The 15,331-nt window shown below is 50.9% G+C and overlaps 1 protein-coding gene across 25 annotated transcripts in view; it reads right to left on the bottom strand.

Annotated features, from left to right (window-relative positions):
* Window positions 1–896: 896 nt before the first annotated feature.
* The window catches only part of Plekha7 (pleckstrin homology domain containing A7), a 183,300-nt gene continuing 168,865 nt past the window's right edge, over window positions 897–15,331 (bottom strand). For 9 of the 25 annotated variants that reach the window (XM_039101146.2, XM_039101141.2, XM_039101137.2 and 6 more), the window contains 8 exons: window positions 14,654–14,842; window positions 14,451–14,568; window positions 13,392–13,495; window positions 12,585–12,785; window positions 9,965–10,120; window positions 6,656–6,789; window positions 5,839–5,978; window positions 897–2,200 (listed from right to left, as the gene is read on the bottom strand). In XM_039101146.2, coding sequence (XP_038957074.1) covers window positions 2,082–2,200; window positions 5,839–5,978; window positions 6,656–6,789; window positions 9,965–10,120; window positions 12,585–12,785; window positions 13,392–13,495; window positions 14,451–14,568; window positions 14,654–14,842 — 1,161 coding nt within the window. In that variant the 3' untranslated portion in view covers window positions 897–2,081. Of the gene's footprint in view, window positions 2,206–4,204; window positions 4,315–5,838; window positions 5,979–6,655; window positions 6,790–9,964; window positions 10,121–12,584; window positions 12,786–13,391; window positions 13,496–14,450; window positions 14,569–14,653; window positions 14,843–15,331 lie in introns of those variants that run through there. The other 16 variants (XM_063279480.1, XM_039101142.2, XM_039101152.2 and 13 more) reach the window with 7 other exon arrangements.

Here is a 15,331-nt window from a genome sequence, read left to right on the forward strand (position 1 = left end):
TTTTTTTTTTTTGAGTGCTTTGCACTGAGTTTGGCTGAAGCCCTTTCACTTTCTCTGCAGACTGAAATTGAAGCTGCCGTTCGCCTAGAACCCTGATGGAGAACCCTGGGAACAGCAGCCAGACAGTTGCCAGGCTCCCTCACACACAGGGCTATAGCTGTGAAACACAAACCAACATTGACAGTTTGAAACCACCAATGCGGTTCTGTCTAGAAACCGCCTAGAAACTGAGGGGCGGGCATCGGCTGTGAGGTATTTTTAGATGACTGCACTCAGCTGCAGATTGTCCCCTCCTTGTTTTAATCTGCTACGTGACACTCTGGCTAATGTTCAAAACAAGAAGAGTACTTCTTAAATTCCAGCCGAACAGTGGCTACAACAGTTCTCCCTTCGGTCCATCCAGAGTGCCTGGGAATCCACTTTCCCACTTTAAATACTTGGAAGGCTTCTCCAAACCTCCAACACACTCCTTGGCCATGCAGAAACTTGGAAACGCACACAACTCTAAACCAAGCTGGCCCCTTGCCTTCTGCTTTAGGCATGCATCCCAAGTCAAGATGAATTAAATGCAAATCCAGTTTGCAACGGTTCATCACTAACAGGCCTCGTTTGAACGGGTACAGTGTGTGGGTTGGCTGAGGGCCTGTTGTACCACTTCTGCTGTCTTGGATTAGATCAGGGCTGGCCAGCCCAAGCCAGCCCCAAATAGGGATCCTTGCCTGCGGGTGGGAAAGGGATCCTCACCCTCAAGCCTCCAAACTTACTCAAATGTCAAGGAGCTGTCAGTGAGAAGGATCTTTCGTACGTGAACACAGTGAGGAGGCAGAGGGTTGATGCAGGGTAAGTGTGCACACTCCATAGTGAATAAACACAGCCAGCAAAAACCAGGACACAGATGAGGTTAATATTTTAATCTATACATCACTTTTTTTTTTTTGCAAACCATTACACTTTTATTTAAATTAACTTTTTCTTGCAAAATATTCATTTCATTTTTCCAACAAAATCTTATAAAGGCAAAAAATAAAATCTTATTTTGGCAAATGTCATGAAGTTGATACTGGCAGCATATGGAGTTAGTTAAAAACAGACAGTAACTTCTAAATATATTCAAGGATTTTTTTTCTTCTTCTTTTAAGCATAGTCAAAGACAAATTTTTGTTTAAAATGTGGCTCCGCCCAATGAAGGTGTTTTTTTGTTCTCATTGTTTCCCGCATGTAGAATATCATGAGACATGTTAAATAAAGGGCCCCCTCCTCCTCAGCGGGGCTGGTGTCAAGTCACAATCCTGTGTCCCGGCCCTGCCTGCCCTCCTCACCAGACGGAGTCAAGGGAAGCTGTCCGGGCTTTCCCCACAGCAGACAGCAAAGGTCCTTTAGCACTGCCTGGCTGCAGGGATGGCTCAAGGCTAGGCATCTGTAGGCAGATGTTACCCAATGTTGCGTTTATTGCTATAACACTTCTCCAGTTTCCACTCACAGGGGCTTTTTTTTTTTCTTCTTCTGAGAATTGTTTGCTGAGGAAACGTCACTCCATCGACAGACGAAGAAGCCAAGGCTTTTGAGCACATGGTTGCTCCTCAGTCAGAACCAAGGGGCAAGGCACAGACAGGCTCCCTGAGCCATCCAGGTGGAGTGTCCAAGGCTGGGTATCAGCAGGGACTCAGATCCCAGCAGTCGACTGCCTCTCTTTTCCTGGACAGCACAATGAGCTTCATACTGGAAGACAGCCTCAAATCCTGTCACTGTCTGGGCTCACGGGTGGTGGAAATGGCCCCTGCTTGCCTGTCCCTCTCCCTACCCATTATCCCCCCCACCCCCCATAGTACCTGAAACCCTATGTGTGTCTACAAAACCCAGCAGGCTCACCTTACGAGTCATCCAGTCCTTGAGGTGAGCATTATAAAATATATTCTGATTCTAAAATACAGTATATTTCACATCGTGTATCAAAAGTGCTTGTCATCTGTAAAAAGGAACCTGGACCGAGACAAATGGGCATGTGGTAGGATGGGGCCCTGGCTCCATGCTGCACCCACCATGGTGGGTAGGTTGCTCTCTCCTCCAGCCAGAGCCCCTGTTCAGCTGGAAGGGTTTCCACAGTGGGCAGAGAGGGCCATATCCCAGGAAGATGCTGGTTTCGCTGGGACCCTGGCTCCACGCTTCTCCAATGCACACTGGATCATGGGTCCGTTACTGCCTGGGCTAGCAAAAAGCACAGGAGACAATGAGAGGCCGGAAAACCTTTGCTCCTGTCATCAGAGTGGACATGTTTGTGCACACGCATGACAGGGGCTGGAAGATGGGGCAGCAGAGCAGGGTGTGTGGGCAAGGCGGCCGCTGTCAAGGGACCTTTTCATCTAGGACCCAAAGTGTTGGGTTTCATTTTCCTTCCACTCTAGGAAACACAATGTGCTCACACAGGTTCACAAACTTGCCCTGCTGTAAGCCAAGGCCTGGGCAAGCCTTGGGGGGGGGGGGTGGAAAGGCTCTGCTTTTTATTCTCGGGAGGACTGGAGAGCCCCACTGCTGTGGCCCTGCTTTCTAACCTAAGAACACAGTGGTTCTTAGGCATGTAGTGCCAGGAGAGGAAGAGGCTGAGGTCTGGAGAGAGCGTCCAAGGCCTAGCACAAGAAAGAGTCTGGGATTTGAAAAGCTCGAGTGAACAGAGACTCTCCCTTGCACCTCTGCCTGCTCAGATTTCTAAGAAAGCACATCTATAATTGGGGTTCTGGTAAGTCCCCAGAGGCCTTTACAAAGGACATGGCTGCTGTTCTCCATGGAGTTCTGCTCTACCCATCCTGAGAGCCAGACTAGGCCCAAGCTGGCTTACCTCTCCTCCTGCCCTCAGGCTGCTAGAACCTACCGGCTCTGAAGCAGGGGCAGTCCTAAGTTGGAGGACCCCAATGCAAAGCGATACCCCATCATCATCCTCTGCAGACCCTTGGAGCTTCTGGGAGTGGCCTGGATGAGCCCACAAGCCATCAGTGATAGAGATACAAGTTGTGGGTTCATACCAAAGGGCTTTGCACCCTGACACAAGCTTCACCTCCTTGGGTAAGTCCCTCAGGTGTCTGAGCTGCATCTCCTCGGCTACAGAATGGAGTGAGCAGCTTTATAGTATAGTTGGGAGATCAGGAGATGTTCAGCACCATGCCTAGCACACAGCAGCCCCTCAACAAGGTTGACCATAATCCAGTAAAGGAAAGAGAAGGGAGCTCTTTGCAAACTGACAGCAAGGCAGACTGTTAGGAAGAGACGGGCTGCAGGGAGCTCTAGTGTCATCACTGAGGTCCAGGTGAGGATACACACAGAGGCAGCTGACCCAGGCCATGAATTCACTCACGGCTGGACAGGAGCTGGCTCCTGGGGGTGGGGTGGAGTATGAGTGGTGAGGGCAAAGCTCCTTCCTTTACCTACTGCCTGTCCTTGTCAACTGTTCACTTCATGGGGTCTTACCAAGCATCCTGATGGGTTGGGATTCTGGACTTGTCTCTGTCTCTTCCCTAAGGCACACAGTGACTGATAAAATGCCAGGCCTTACTGTGTGAGGACTGAGCCCAGTCCCTCGGGGTCTGTTGTCTTCTGTAACCCGGGACTATAACCCAGTCTCCATGCTAAAGCCCTGAAAGAGTGAGACCTAATTCTCTTTTCCCTGGACACTGGCATCGTGACCTGTGCTGGGGACATTAGGCTACTCTGGGAAGAGAGAACGGGCAAGGGCTATTAGTGCCCTAGTAGACATGTCCAACCCAAGGCCCACAGACTCTATGTGGCCCAGGACAGCTGGGGCTGCAGCCCAGCACGAAACCCTAAATGGACTTAAAGTATTAGACGTGTTTTTTTCTTGGCAGCTCTTTTCTTGTACCTCAACTGTACAGCTCTGCAGCATGAACTCTCTAAATGGCGACATCATCTAGCAACAGCAAAGGAGGGAACTCCCCCAAGGTACTTAGCACAATAGCACCTTTGATGTCGGCTCTATAGAGGCCTGAGTTCCTTCTCTTCCAACTGCTACCATCATGGCAGCTTCCCCGACCCCAGCCCCCAGCGGCCGCAGTGCCCATGAGGGAGCAGCAGCAGGCAGCATGGCAGTCAGCTCAGCGGCAGTGGGAAGGCAGGAGGGCATGCTCGGACTACGGGTGCACAGCAGCAGGCCAGCATGGCAGGGCTCTCACAGCAGCAGGCCAGCAGGGGCTCTTACTTGAAGGCGTTAGACAAAGGTGTAGTGCAGTCCGTTGCTTAGGGGGGGGTAAGGTGGTACCGTCCTGGAGGACAGGGGGGCTTTAGGCGGGAGGAGGGCCAGCGGCTGCACTGGACAGAGCACACAGGAATCAAGCGGTGTGTTAGAGTGATCTTCTGTCCACCCACACCATCTTATGCCCTGCCTGGCAAGATTGTGTGGCCTGGCCCTGGGGGCAGATCCGTGAGGCCTAGCTTGCCTGTAATTTCTGATTCGGGGGAGAGAGCAAGAGTGAAGAAAGGCGTGGAACAGGAGGTAGGGCAAAAAGTCAGGGCTGGGGTCATCAGCTGTAAGGGAGGAAGCAGAAGGGATTGGTCACAGTGAGAGCAAGCTGGGGGCATAGCTCAGTGACCAATGGGCCAGCCCAGCATACCAGAGGCCCTGAGTTCAACCCCAGAACCACGTAAGATGTGGTGGAGGCACAGAGTGGGAGCAAGCACAGCAGTGAGGAGGTGTTTGGAGGGCAGGGGCAGCCTCCCACGGAGGGGCTCAAAGGCCGCTGAGATGGGATTGCCTAAGTCCCAGCCAACACAAGACCACTTTCAGCCCCTCTACATGTCCAGACAGAGAAAGGGCAACAGAGGCGTCAGAGATCTGCTTTAGTCTGGTTTTGTTTTGAGACAGGGCCTCATAGTCAGCACTGGGCCTAAACTTGCTACATAATCAAGAATGACTCTGAAATCCTCATCAACCTGTCTACACCTCCCTGGCTGGGAATAAGCCACCATACAAGGCTGTATTTCTAGGAGCTCCGTAGCATGGGGGCATGGGAACAGAGAAGCAGGCTGCTCCTGAGAGTCTGGTGTCTGTCTGATCATTTACCACTCACAGGCCTCCAAAAGGATGCCCAAGCCGCTCCCGACTCCAGACACCCCAGGGCTGGCAGCCACAGGGCTGGCCAGTTGGATTATGATTTTGAGTCCTATGACTGTCCGTCTCAGTATAGTTGGTCAGGGGCACCATAGACAGACACAATGGCCTCTGTATAAGGGGCAAAGTATAGCTGGTGAACTATAAGGCTACCACATGCATGTAGCAATCCTCCTGCCTCAGCTTCCTGACCATTGAGCTTACAGACATATGCTTAAAGCAGCCTTCATATACAACACAGCAGCCATGTGCTGTTTCTACACCACGGTGATATTCTTTTGGCTAGGCTGCCAAAAGCCTCAATTCTCGATTCTCCTACTTTCTACCACAGGGTCACTGACAAGGTGAGTGAGTGCTTTGGCTTGAGGACCAAGAAAGGGTATCTAGGCTAGGTCAGGGGAGCTCTTTGCTTTGCCCCACCAAGAAAGGCCTGCTCGAGTGTCACATCTGCCCGTTCTTCCTAAGGAAAGAGATGTCCCTGTCTCCTTGTCTCAGAGCTGGCAGGTATCATCTGCCCGTTCTTCCTAAGGAAAGAGATGTCCCTGTCTCTTTGTCTCAGAGCTGGCAGGTATGGAGCTGAGTGGCAGCTCTTCTGTCACTTGGGTCAGGCAGGGCAGAGAACACACCCTTACCTGCCAATACCTGCTCACTTCCTGACTCTAGGACAGGTCGCTAAGAGCAGCAGGCAGGGACTGGGCCCTGGAGGCTGGCGCCCACGGCCTTACCTGCTACCTGCTTGCTACGCTGAGAGGCCTCAGAGGCCAGGGCATAGGAAATGTTGATTATCCGCTCCTGCTCCTGCATCTGCGTGTCCAGGTCGGCCAGGCTGTTGCGGTCCTGGCCTGGTGGCTGCAGGTTGCACATGCTGTTGGGGACCAGAGAGAAGGCTGTGAGTCTCGACACCCTGGCCATCAGCCTCACGTGTCTCCCTGGCTGCAGGGAGTGAATCTTCAACACTTGGGGGGCATCAGATGTGCACTGCCCGTTTTCTTCCAAGACAAGAATGCCTACTTCTCCCTAAACCCACAAGGAACACAACTCAGTTCCTCCTGTAGACCTCAAGTGAAGGGCTCCAGCTAGGGACTCCTGATAAATCCAGATATGAAATGGCTAATATAACTCTGAAAGGAAAGCTCAGAGGTCAGAAAAACCTCTTGTCCAAGCTCAGTGTTTAGGAAGTATGTAAAGTCTGGGCCCATCTATGGATCTGTAAGGGAGTGCGGGCACAAATGTTAAGAGGACCATCATTGGAAGTGACCTCCACTAAGTCCACCTCACTACTGTCTGGCCAGATGGCTCACACTTGCCAGTCACTGGGGGCAGATATGGGGACATGGACCTGGGATAGGAGCCCTTCACAAGTTCTTCAGTGCCTTTTAGGTGACCGAGGCAAACTTTGTCTGAGTACCTGCCGACCCACTTCAATCAGAGGAATTCATTTGAAACAAAGCCTAGAAAATAAGGACCAGTCGGCCTGGCCTGGGTCTCCTCATCTGACCTATCACCTGCGACGGAGTCTGTGAGACTTCTAGTAAGGCTGACCTTGACCGCGCAAGGATATTTCGTATTTTCTCGGCCTTTTGGTACCGTGCCTGCAGCTCCTCCACGCTGGGTGGTTCCTCAGGGTCTACTTCCACATACCGCTCTGGGATGGAGACCTTCTCTGGTTTAGACAGCTGGGGAGAGGATCAGGTGGTAGGGTGGAGGGTGAGTTCAGATGCTCTGGTCTGAGACATGTTTTCCCCACCCTTTCTACCCCCGGGATCAGACAGGTAGCCTGAGAGGATGATGGCAGCAGGGGTGATGGAGGCCTCAGGCAAAGGGAGGCAGGCTTCATTGAGTAGCTCCTGTAATTGTGGGAAGCAAAGGCTGTTTAACCCCTTGGGAAGTGGGTAGAGGCTTTGGGGTAAGTGTGCCTCACTGACTGGGGCAAAGCTACTGGGAATGCATCATTTTCATAAGGAAGAATTCCAGGGGCTGCTGGACAGGACCTTATAAGGGGGAAAGAAGTTTAACCTGGATGCTGGGCTACATGACCTCCTCTGGTGAGGAAAACGTAGGAATATTTGTCTATATGCACTGGGACATGCAGGCCCAGGGCGATATGGGGGTTGGGGGGGGGAGTGGGGGAGGTAATTCTTCTCCTGCCAATATCAGGACAAGATTTCTAGGGTTTGGACATGCCTCAACCCCACTCTTGTCCAGGCCTGTTCCCCACGGCTCACTCAGCCCCACACACATAGGTGAAGAAAGTTGCTAAGATCATCAAATGAATCGGTTGTGGAACTAAGGATTTGAACCTGGGTCTCACACCAAAGCACATGCTCTTCCGGTCACACTAGACAGCTTCCTGGAGGCCAAGGGAAAGGAAACGAGCAAGGCAGGCAACACTCTGAGACAATCACAGGAAGCACTTGATCCTTAGTGTGACACTCAAAGCCCCAGTGAGCTGACCCTCCAGCCATACGGGCTCTCAGGAGCTCTAGTGTCCTTCCCACCTAAGGAGCTCTCTTCTGCTCTGTCTAATTCAGGGACCTGGCACCAAGTAGCTCTTCAGTGAAGCCTCTGTAATGGACGACTGACGATCGATGGGTGGAGGGAGGGAGGAAGCCAAAGTCTGTGTCCTACTTCGGGGTTGTGAGATATTTAATGTGTATTTAATCCCAGCAATGGAAAGGCAGAGACAAGAGGAACTCTAGTCTGCATAGTAAGTTCCAGGCCAGCCAGGGCTACCTAGAAAGGTTCTGTCTCAAAACAGAAAACAACAACAAAGCCCAACCAACCAATCAACCAAATAAACAAACAAAAAAGATCGAACCACAGCCAGGTAGCTTAGAGACCACCCAAAACTGATGGGTGAGCTGACATCACCGTAGTAAAACCTTTCCCATCTCAAATGTACTTCTGAGTCTGGGGTGCATACGGGTCGGACCTGACTGACTGAAAAGCTTACACCAATAATAACAGCAGGCAACCAGTTAATAACCAAGGTGCTTTTCACACTTCTGGGCAGAGCATAGATTTTTACCTTCACCTCAGTGGATGAAGACAAGTGGTTGGTTTTCTCTTCAGTTCTCCACTCCGCCCCCAGCCTGACTCTGTAGGTTTATCTAAGTTACCTTTCCTAAAAGCTCTCTCATTCTTTCCTCCAGGAAAGTGTTGGGGGAACAGGGGGCGGAGAAGGCACTCATCTCTAACCTTAGGGAGCCTCACCCAAGGACATAGGTGTTTCTCCCAGGTGACAAGACCCCACCCCTATACTATCCCACCCCTATACTACCCAGAGATCCTGCATTCACAGCGCCCCTCTCCTGTAGGAATGTTTAACTTACACATTGAGAGACGGCTCAGCAGTAAAGGTGCTCGCTGCCAAGCACATGGTAGGAAAGAACCAACTCTACCAGTTATCTTATTTAAAATTTTTTAAAAAAGATAATTTAGTTTTCTTTCTTTCTTTCTTTGCCAGCACTGGTCGGAAATCCCTGTTTTTAACCTGTTGTCTAAAGCTCTGAAAACCTCCAACCACACTTTTAGGACTGTTTAAGATTGTGACTTTTCAAAATGTCATCTTAATTTGCCTCAAAGTAGTTTTCTTCCCCCTTGACTGGGTTGATTTTAGTCTCAGTAGCAGAATTAAACCCAAGTGGCCCTTCACTTTATGGAGAGGTGGCAAGAAAAATCTGTCATCTGACCGGGGCAGAGCTAGAGAAGGAGGTAGATTTCACTATAGCGGGAGGATTTAGTTAGAGAGAAGGAAAGATACTTCCCCGGGCTGCCTGCCGGCCAGTTAGGACAGCAGAGGGCATCCCAGCACTGCAGCTCGAGGAGGTGTGAATAAGAAAGCCCAGGCTGTTGGCTTCCACTGTTTAGGCTGTCAGAGAGACAGGCCTGGGGCAGAAAGTCGGGTTTACTGACTGCAAGAACCCAGAAATTCAAGTACCAACAAACCTACAGTGTTCTCTTTGTTCTCAGAGCACACTTCCCCATGAACCCCTAACCATTCAACAACAACAACAACAACAACAACAACAACAACACAACAACAACCCCCAGCTTGTAAATCAATCTGCCCTGTCTCTTGAAAACAGAAGGGGAGGTATGTAGGTCTATGTACTTGGCATGTGTGAGACCCAGATTTTAACACACAACAACAACAGTGGCAAAGCCCCCATATCCCCCAGCCCTGAGTAGGGCACTTGAGGTGAGTCAGACAGACCCACGGAAGACTTAAGAGTCTCACCCAAACTCAGCCTATACCTGGGAAAAATTCAGCAGGTCAAGTCCCTATACAAATGTTTTGAGGCACTGAAAATTCATATAGCAACGTCTTCAACCAGCAGACATTTATAACATGCCTACTACAGACACAAAAGGACAGAAGCAGCTGCAGACACTGTCCACAGACCAAAGGTACTCACTCCCTTTCTCATGCCTTGTTTTCCTAGGTCTGACCTGTCATGAGGCAAGTGCGCCACCAGAGGGCAGCAGAAGAGTTCAGACCAAAATTGGCTCCAGTCCTGGCTGGAAATGTCTCCTGTGATTTTTCAGACTTGCCCTGTATTTTCCCACCACTATGAGAGCTACAGTCTGCCTAAGAGGTCATTTTTGAGGGCCACCAGTAATGATCAAGGGAACATTTTCTAATCTTCTTGGGAACATGCTGAGTCACTTAATTCTCCCCACATCACCATTAAGGAACAGGGGCACAATTTGCTCCCAATTACAGAAATAGGAACACTGATGCCTTCATGGTTTCAAGTCTTTGTTCATGTATCTACCTTCTTGGGCAACAGTGAAGCGGAACCCTGCCTGGTGACTTCTAGAAAGCACGAAGGAAGCCCCTATCCTTACCTCTCTGTTGATGTCCAAGTCATAGTCCTGTGGCTCCAGGTCCAGCTCCATGACAGGTGTGGCTTGCACTTTGAGCCAGCCCTCCTCTTTGTCTTTTCTGTCCCCTTGTGCAGCCCGCTCCAGCAGCTGCAGGTCAAACTCTTGTTCTCGCTTCCACTGGCAACAGAGGAGAGGGTTAACCTCACTTCTCAACTCATTAAAGAGCCACACGGGGCCCTGAGGCCTGGGGTCCTGGGAAGGTGGACTTTTGAGACGTTAGACAAGTGTCATGGCTGTGTGTGACTGAAAACAAGGCCTTTGCCTTCCTCCTTGTAGCCTCTTCCACACTGATAGCTGTGCTGTGATCTAGGACCTTTGTGTACTCAAATGTGCATCTTTAGGGTACTAGAGGAAGACCCATGCCTTTTAGCTCACAGTGGTCCACAGGGATCAAAAATGTTCCTGGGTACAAAAGGGTGACTTGACCCTCCTAAATACTCCTCCCCCAAGGCCTTCTGGTTTAGAGCCATACATTCTGGGCGGGTGGGCAACCAACAGTGGGGAAAAAACCAAGCCCTTCACAGCCTTCAAGCTCTTGGGGATGACTCTCTGGTGGGAGTTCCGGGCAGGCCAGATACAGAGTTTGGGAACCTGTATTCCAGCAGGGATAGAGTTTCAACCAGTTCGAAGAAGTTGGTTGGCCACAAGTGTAGCAAACTGCTGTGGAAAACGGTAACCATTTAAGATAAGACATTTTCCTTAAGCTAGAAAACAAACTAACACTGAAACTAAAAGTGAGATCACACTTAATTGCTCCAAGGCTCTTTCACAGTGGCAACTTTGTATCAACGTCTCTTCCTAGGAGGGAAAGATTTACCCAAGCACAGCTATGCAGCTCCAAGATGGCTTCCAGTTCACTTCAGACCTCTGACCTTAAAAGAACAAAGGACTCTCTTGTGAGGCTGAGACCATGCTTATGCCTCAGGTCGCCTCCTCCTTCTCACCTCATTCACCTCACAATACCCTAGCAGCCAAAGGTGCTTCACACCCCACCCTGACCCCAAGGCCAATGCCCCATCAGCACGTTCCACACATTCATGCACAAGCTCAGGTTCTCCATATCAAACCAATGGAATGGTGTTTGGTTTTCCAATTACAGTTTGGAAGACTTAGACAATTGAAGTTCAGGGATAAATTTAATGGTTCACAAAGAAAACACTCATTTCCTTACACGCTCACAATGCTCAAAAAGAGACAAGTCCTCATTTAAACCCAGCCTGATTGCTTTCACAAACAGCAAAAGTTCACTGCGCTCAGCGAAGTACCCTGCGGAAGAACCACGCCAATCCATAGTGGGAAGCAACATGTTTATTGGCGTTGATGAAACTTATACAAGCCTTTTCCCCCCAAAGAAAAAGTACAAGGCATTGGAGTTATGGTTCTGAAATGCTCTCTGTGTTTCAGACAGCAGGGTATAGAAAGTCAGGGTTGTCCCATATGATGTTTACTTATAATACTTAAAAGTCAATGGGTTTATAGCTGTTAAAGACATTATTCTAGTCATTGATGACTAACGGGTGCAGAGAGGCCCTCTGCATACAATTTTGCTATCTATTTGAGTTACTAAGTCAGAATTACAAAAGCTTTTCCAGAAGGAATCATGAGGGATAGGAGGGATTACCACCAAATGGCCTCAGACTACGCCCTCTCTAAAGTTGATGTTTATTGTCCACTGTAAGGCATGGAATCGGTAAATCCCCAATGCCCAGACCTGTGCTAATGATTGTGGTCCTCACAGAGCAGCTTTTGGGATGAGTGAATTACCAGTCAGTTGGCCTACACAAAGCTGGACAGTGGAGAGGTAAGCCACACCTAGGGATGCCTACTAGGCTAGGGAGCTGTGAGCTGCTAGTACAAGCCTGGTCAGAGACAGCACTGGCCGGTTAGAGAGGGGCCAGTACCAATTCAGAGCATCTGTAAAGACAATCAGGCAGGATTAGAGGCGATGAGCGCGGACACTAGAAGCGTAGGAGCTTGTGCAATGAATTAGGGAAGGAGCAATCAGGCTAGAGGGCTGGGGAACTGGGGGCTCCAAGCCCGAAAGCCAAATGGAATGTCCCCACAATGGGTCTAAGGCACCCGTGGGCAGGTGCAGCGCCAGCCATCGGGGGCAGCACCAATTTCTCCAGCCCTCCTGAGTACCTGAGGCCTCAGCACAGGGGCTGCGGGAGACTACCAGCACCTCAGGCTCGGGGAACACAAACCCTTAGCTGAATAAGTGGCCTCCCCTGGCTGCAGTATCTGCTTGGGACATTGGGAGGCCGTGCGGTTGACTTGCATATCATACAATTCCTCACCATCTTCCTCTACTCCTCGAATCCTACATTCTCAAGTCCTTAATTCAGCCGAGAGCTTCCTCTCACTTATTACGGAGAAAGGATGAGGCCTCTGTTGCTAGATTCTCCCTACTACTCTTTCCCAGTCATCCTCTGGCCAGCTCGCACACGCAGCTGGGGTTGTGGGCAAACAGCCCCTCAGGATGTTCACTCAACCATCTAAGTCACCACCCTGGGAGGTGATGTGCATATGCTTGGGGGACTTAGGGATGTTCTGGCCTCTGTCCCAGCCCCGCCTAACATACTGAGCCGAGATCTCCAGGCAGTGGCTGGCTGAGGTATCGGGCTGAGAGCAGACCCGTCCTCTCTCCTTGGCTCAGTGTCCTCTTGCGCTCCCGGACCAGAGCCTTCTGGTGTCTCTTCATCCGCTCCAGCTGCTCCTCTGCACTCATCTTGCCCCGCTGGTGGTCCCCTGAGTACAGTCGCTCCAAGGCACTCTTGGGTCTCTGAGGAGGAGGCGAGACACAGAGTAGATGGGGCGAGGGGCATTGCTCCTTCCTGATTTTAGCGCAGTATCTCAGGTAGCCTACGCTGGCCTTAAATTCACCACTTAAGCCAAGGATAACCTTCAACTCCTGCCCTTCCTAGCTGTTCCTCCCAAATGCTGGGATTACAGGTGTTGACAATCAAACCTGATTTATGCAGTGCTGGGGGTCGATCAAACCCAGGGGCTTGTATGTGTTAGAAAAACACTACCGACTGAGCCACAGCCCTGCCCTCTCCCTGTTAGTCTCTCATACACTCTTTGGGCTCATCTTAGCCACAGAAAATCACTTCCTCTAATTACCCAATGCCCCTCGTCCTACTGAGTTTTCTAGGAAGAGGTAGCTGGCCCTACCCTACTGAGCTGGCAATCTGCACTCCAGGGTGAATTTAGGGTAGTCAGCAGAAAATAGAGATGGTAGTGTAATGACCTTTTTGGTGAACCCGGTGAGAGAGAGAGAGAGAGAGAGAGAGAGGATTTTAAGTTCCCCGTGGCTCACTGGTCACTACTATCCCAGGGCCCTTCCTTCTGTGGAGTATGAGCCCCTCCACATCCCATGGCCACTTACAGAGAAGGTTACACTGCTGTTTTCGGCATTCAGACCCCTCCGGAGTGTGACATAGGGAGCAATGGTAGATGACTGCTGGAGCCTGGACGTGGAGCCTGAGAGCCCTTATCGAGGAGGAAAGACTCAGGTGTATGTGTGCTGTGGTTAGTCATACCCCAAGCCCTCCCTAATCACCCTCACACACACACCCTCTCCTGAGGGACCAGAGAGCCCTCCAAACAACCCACTTGTCCTGGTCTTTTCTCCTGGGGCCTAGGTGAGGCGGACACACAGAAAGAACAGAGTTGGTCTGGGTGTCTTTGTCCCTACAGAGCTGATCCATGTAAGAAGTGCTGGGCTACAGCAGGCAGAAAGGGACACAAGAACCTTCATCCCTCTGCTTCATGGAGAATCCAGCTAGGGAGAAACAGGGAGCCCAGTGAAGAGACTGTGGGCTAAAGAAAGGACTCCCTGAATATCAGGCTGACACAGATGTGATATGGCCTCTGTGCTGGTGGTTCCCATGACCCCAGCCCGCAGGCTGCCATGATCTGGAGTCAGAGCTCTGGGATTGGTGCCTCCTCTGCGGTCAGCCAACTGGCAATTGCTAATTAATTTCTCTTACCTTCAGTTTCTTTTTCCTTAAATTATTTATGGGTAGGATATGGGTGGAGTTATGTGGACAGTTGTGAACCAGCATGTGGGTGCTGGGAATTGAACCTGGGTCCTCCTGGAAAAGCAGTCAGCACTCTTAACAACTAAACAGTCTTTCCAGTCCCAGCCTCTGTTTCTTGATCTTTAAAATGTGAATCATAACAGTATCTGCCCTACCAGTACTATTGAGTATGAGGCTCACATAGAACAGGTCAAGAGTATCAGCCTTTAAGGCAATCACTGGTGTTGCTCTTGGAGGCAGAAAAGGGAGGAAAACTAAACTACTCTTGAAGTCAGACCAGTCCTCCCTCCTCTCAGCAATCATGGCTAGATCCAAGCTGCAGGCCAGGATCTGAGGTCTGGGGATAGTCTGTGAGTGCTATGCAAGAGTGACATTTCTGAAGGCTTCACAGAGCCTTGCCTTACCTCTGCCTGGCAGTGTCTGGTACCTGCTCTCAGAGCCCACGAGGCCCAGGGAGGGCCGAGGCACGTCCCCACTGAAACTGGCCAGCTCTGGCTCACTCACGTAGGACCGGAGCTCCACCTGTGGACAGAGTCTGAGGCTGTCAAGTCACTATCGTCACACTGCCCCTTCCGCTCAGTGGGCATGCCTGGTCTTCACAGCTCACCTTCAAGTCCCCGTTCACACACTGGCCCTGCTCCCGGTCCCTCTTCCTCTCATCTGACTGTCGTTTCAGTCCCCGCACAGACGTGTGCCGAATGATGGTGGCTTCTCTCGGCAGAGGTGGCACGGCTGGGGGCTGGTCCTCTGGGCTGTAGAGTTCAGGAAGTGGTGGCCTGGGAGGTGCTTCATCTTCCTGTTCAGAAAGAGAATCAGATCCGGTGTCCAGAGGGATGGAATTGAAGGGGTGCTGTTACGAGGTCCTGCCACAGGGCCAGCCACTTCAGACGCACATTACCACTGCAGCCAAGGAAGCTGAGGGCTACCTCCATTACAGCTCTCCTCTTTGATAGGCCATGCTTTCTAGTTTCAAAGCTACTGGTGGCAGTGTGTCCCCAGCTCCAGTACTTGGTGTCCTGGATCTACGCTCTTGGCAGTGTCAGATGACAACCGTTTCCTCAGCACATACGTCAGGGAAGGTAGGACACTGACTACCACTTCTGAGATAGTGACAGCACCCGCCCCAAGAACAGACATCTTCCAGACCTCTACTGTTCAGTCCGAGCAGACTGCGGGTGACTCCACACAAACCTGGGTCCTCCCGTGTGGGCCAGTTCATCAGTTGGCATCCTGTTCCTTCTCTTGGAAATGGACCTGCTTACAAAGTCTCTCTAGTGACCTGACA

The sequence above is a fragment of the Rattus norvegicus genome, chromosome 1 (assembly GCF_036323735.1).
Source record: "Rattus norvegicus strain BN/NHsdMcwi chromosome 1, GRCr8, whole genome shotgun sequence".
Taxonomy (NCBI): Eukaryota; Metazoa; Chordata; class Mammalia; order Rodentia; family Muridae; genus Rattus; species Rattus norvegicus.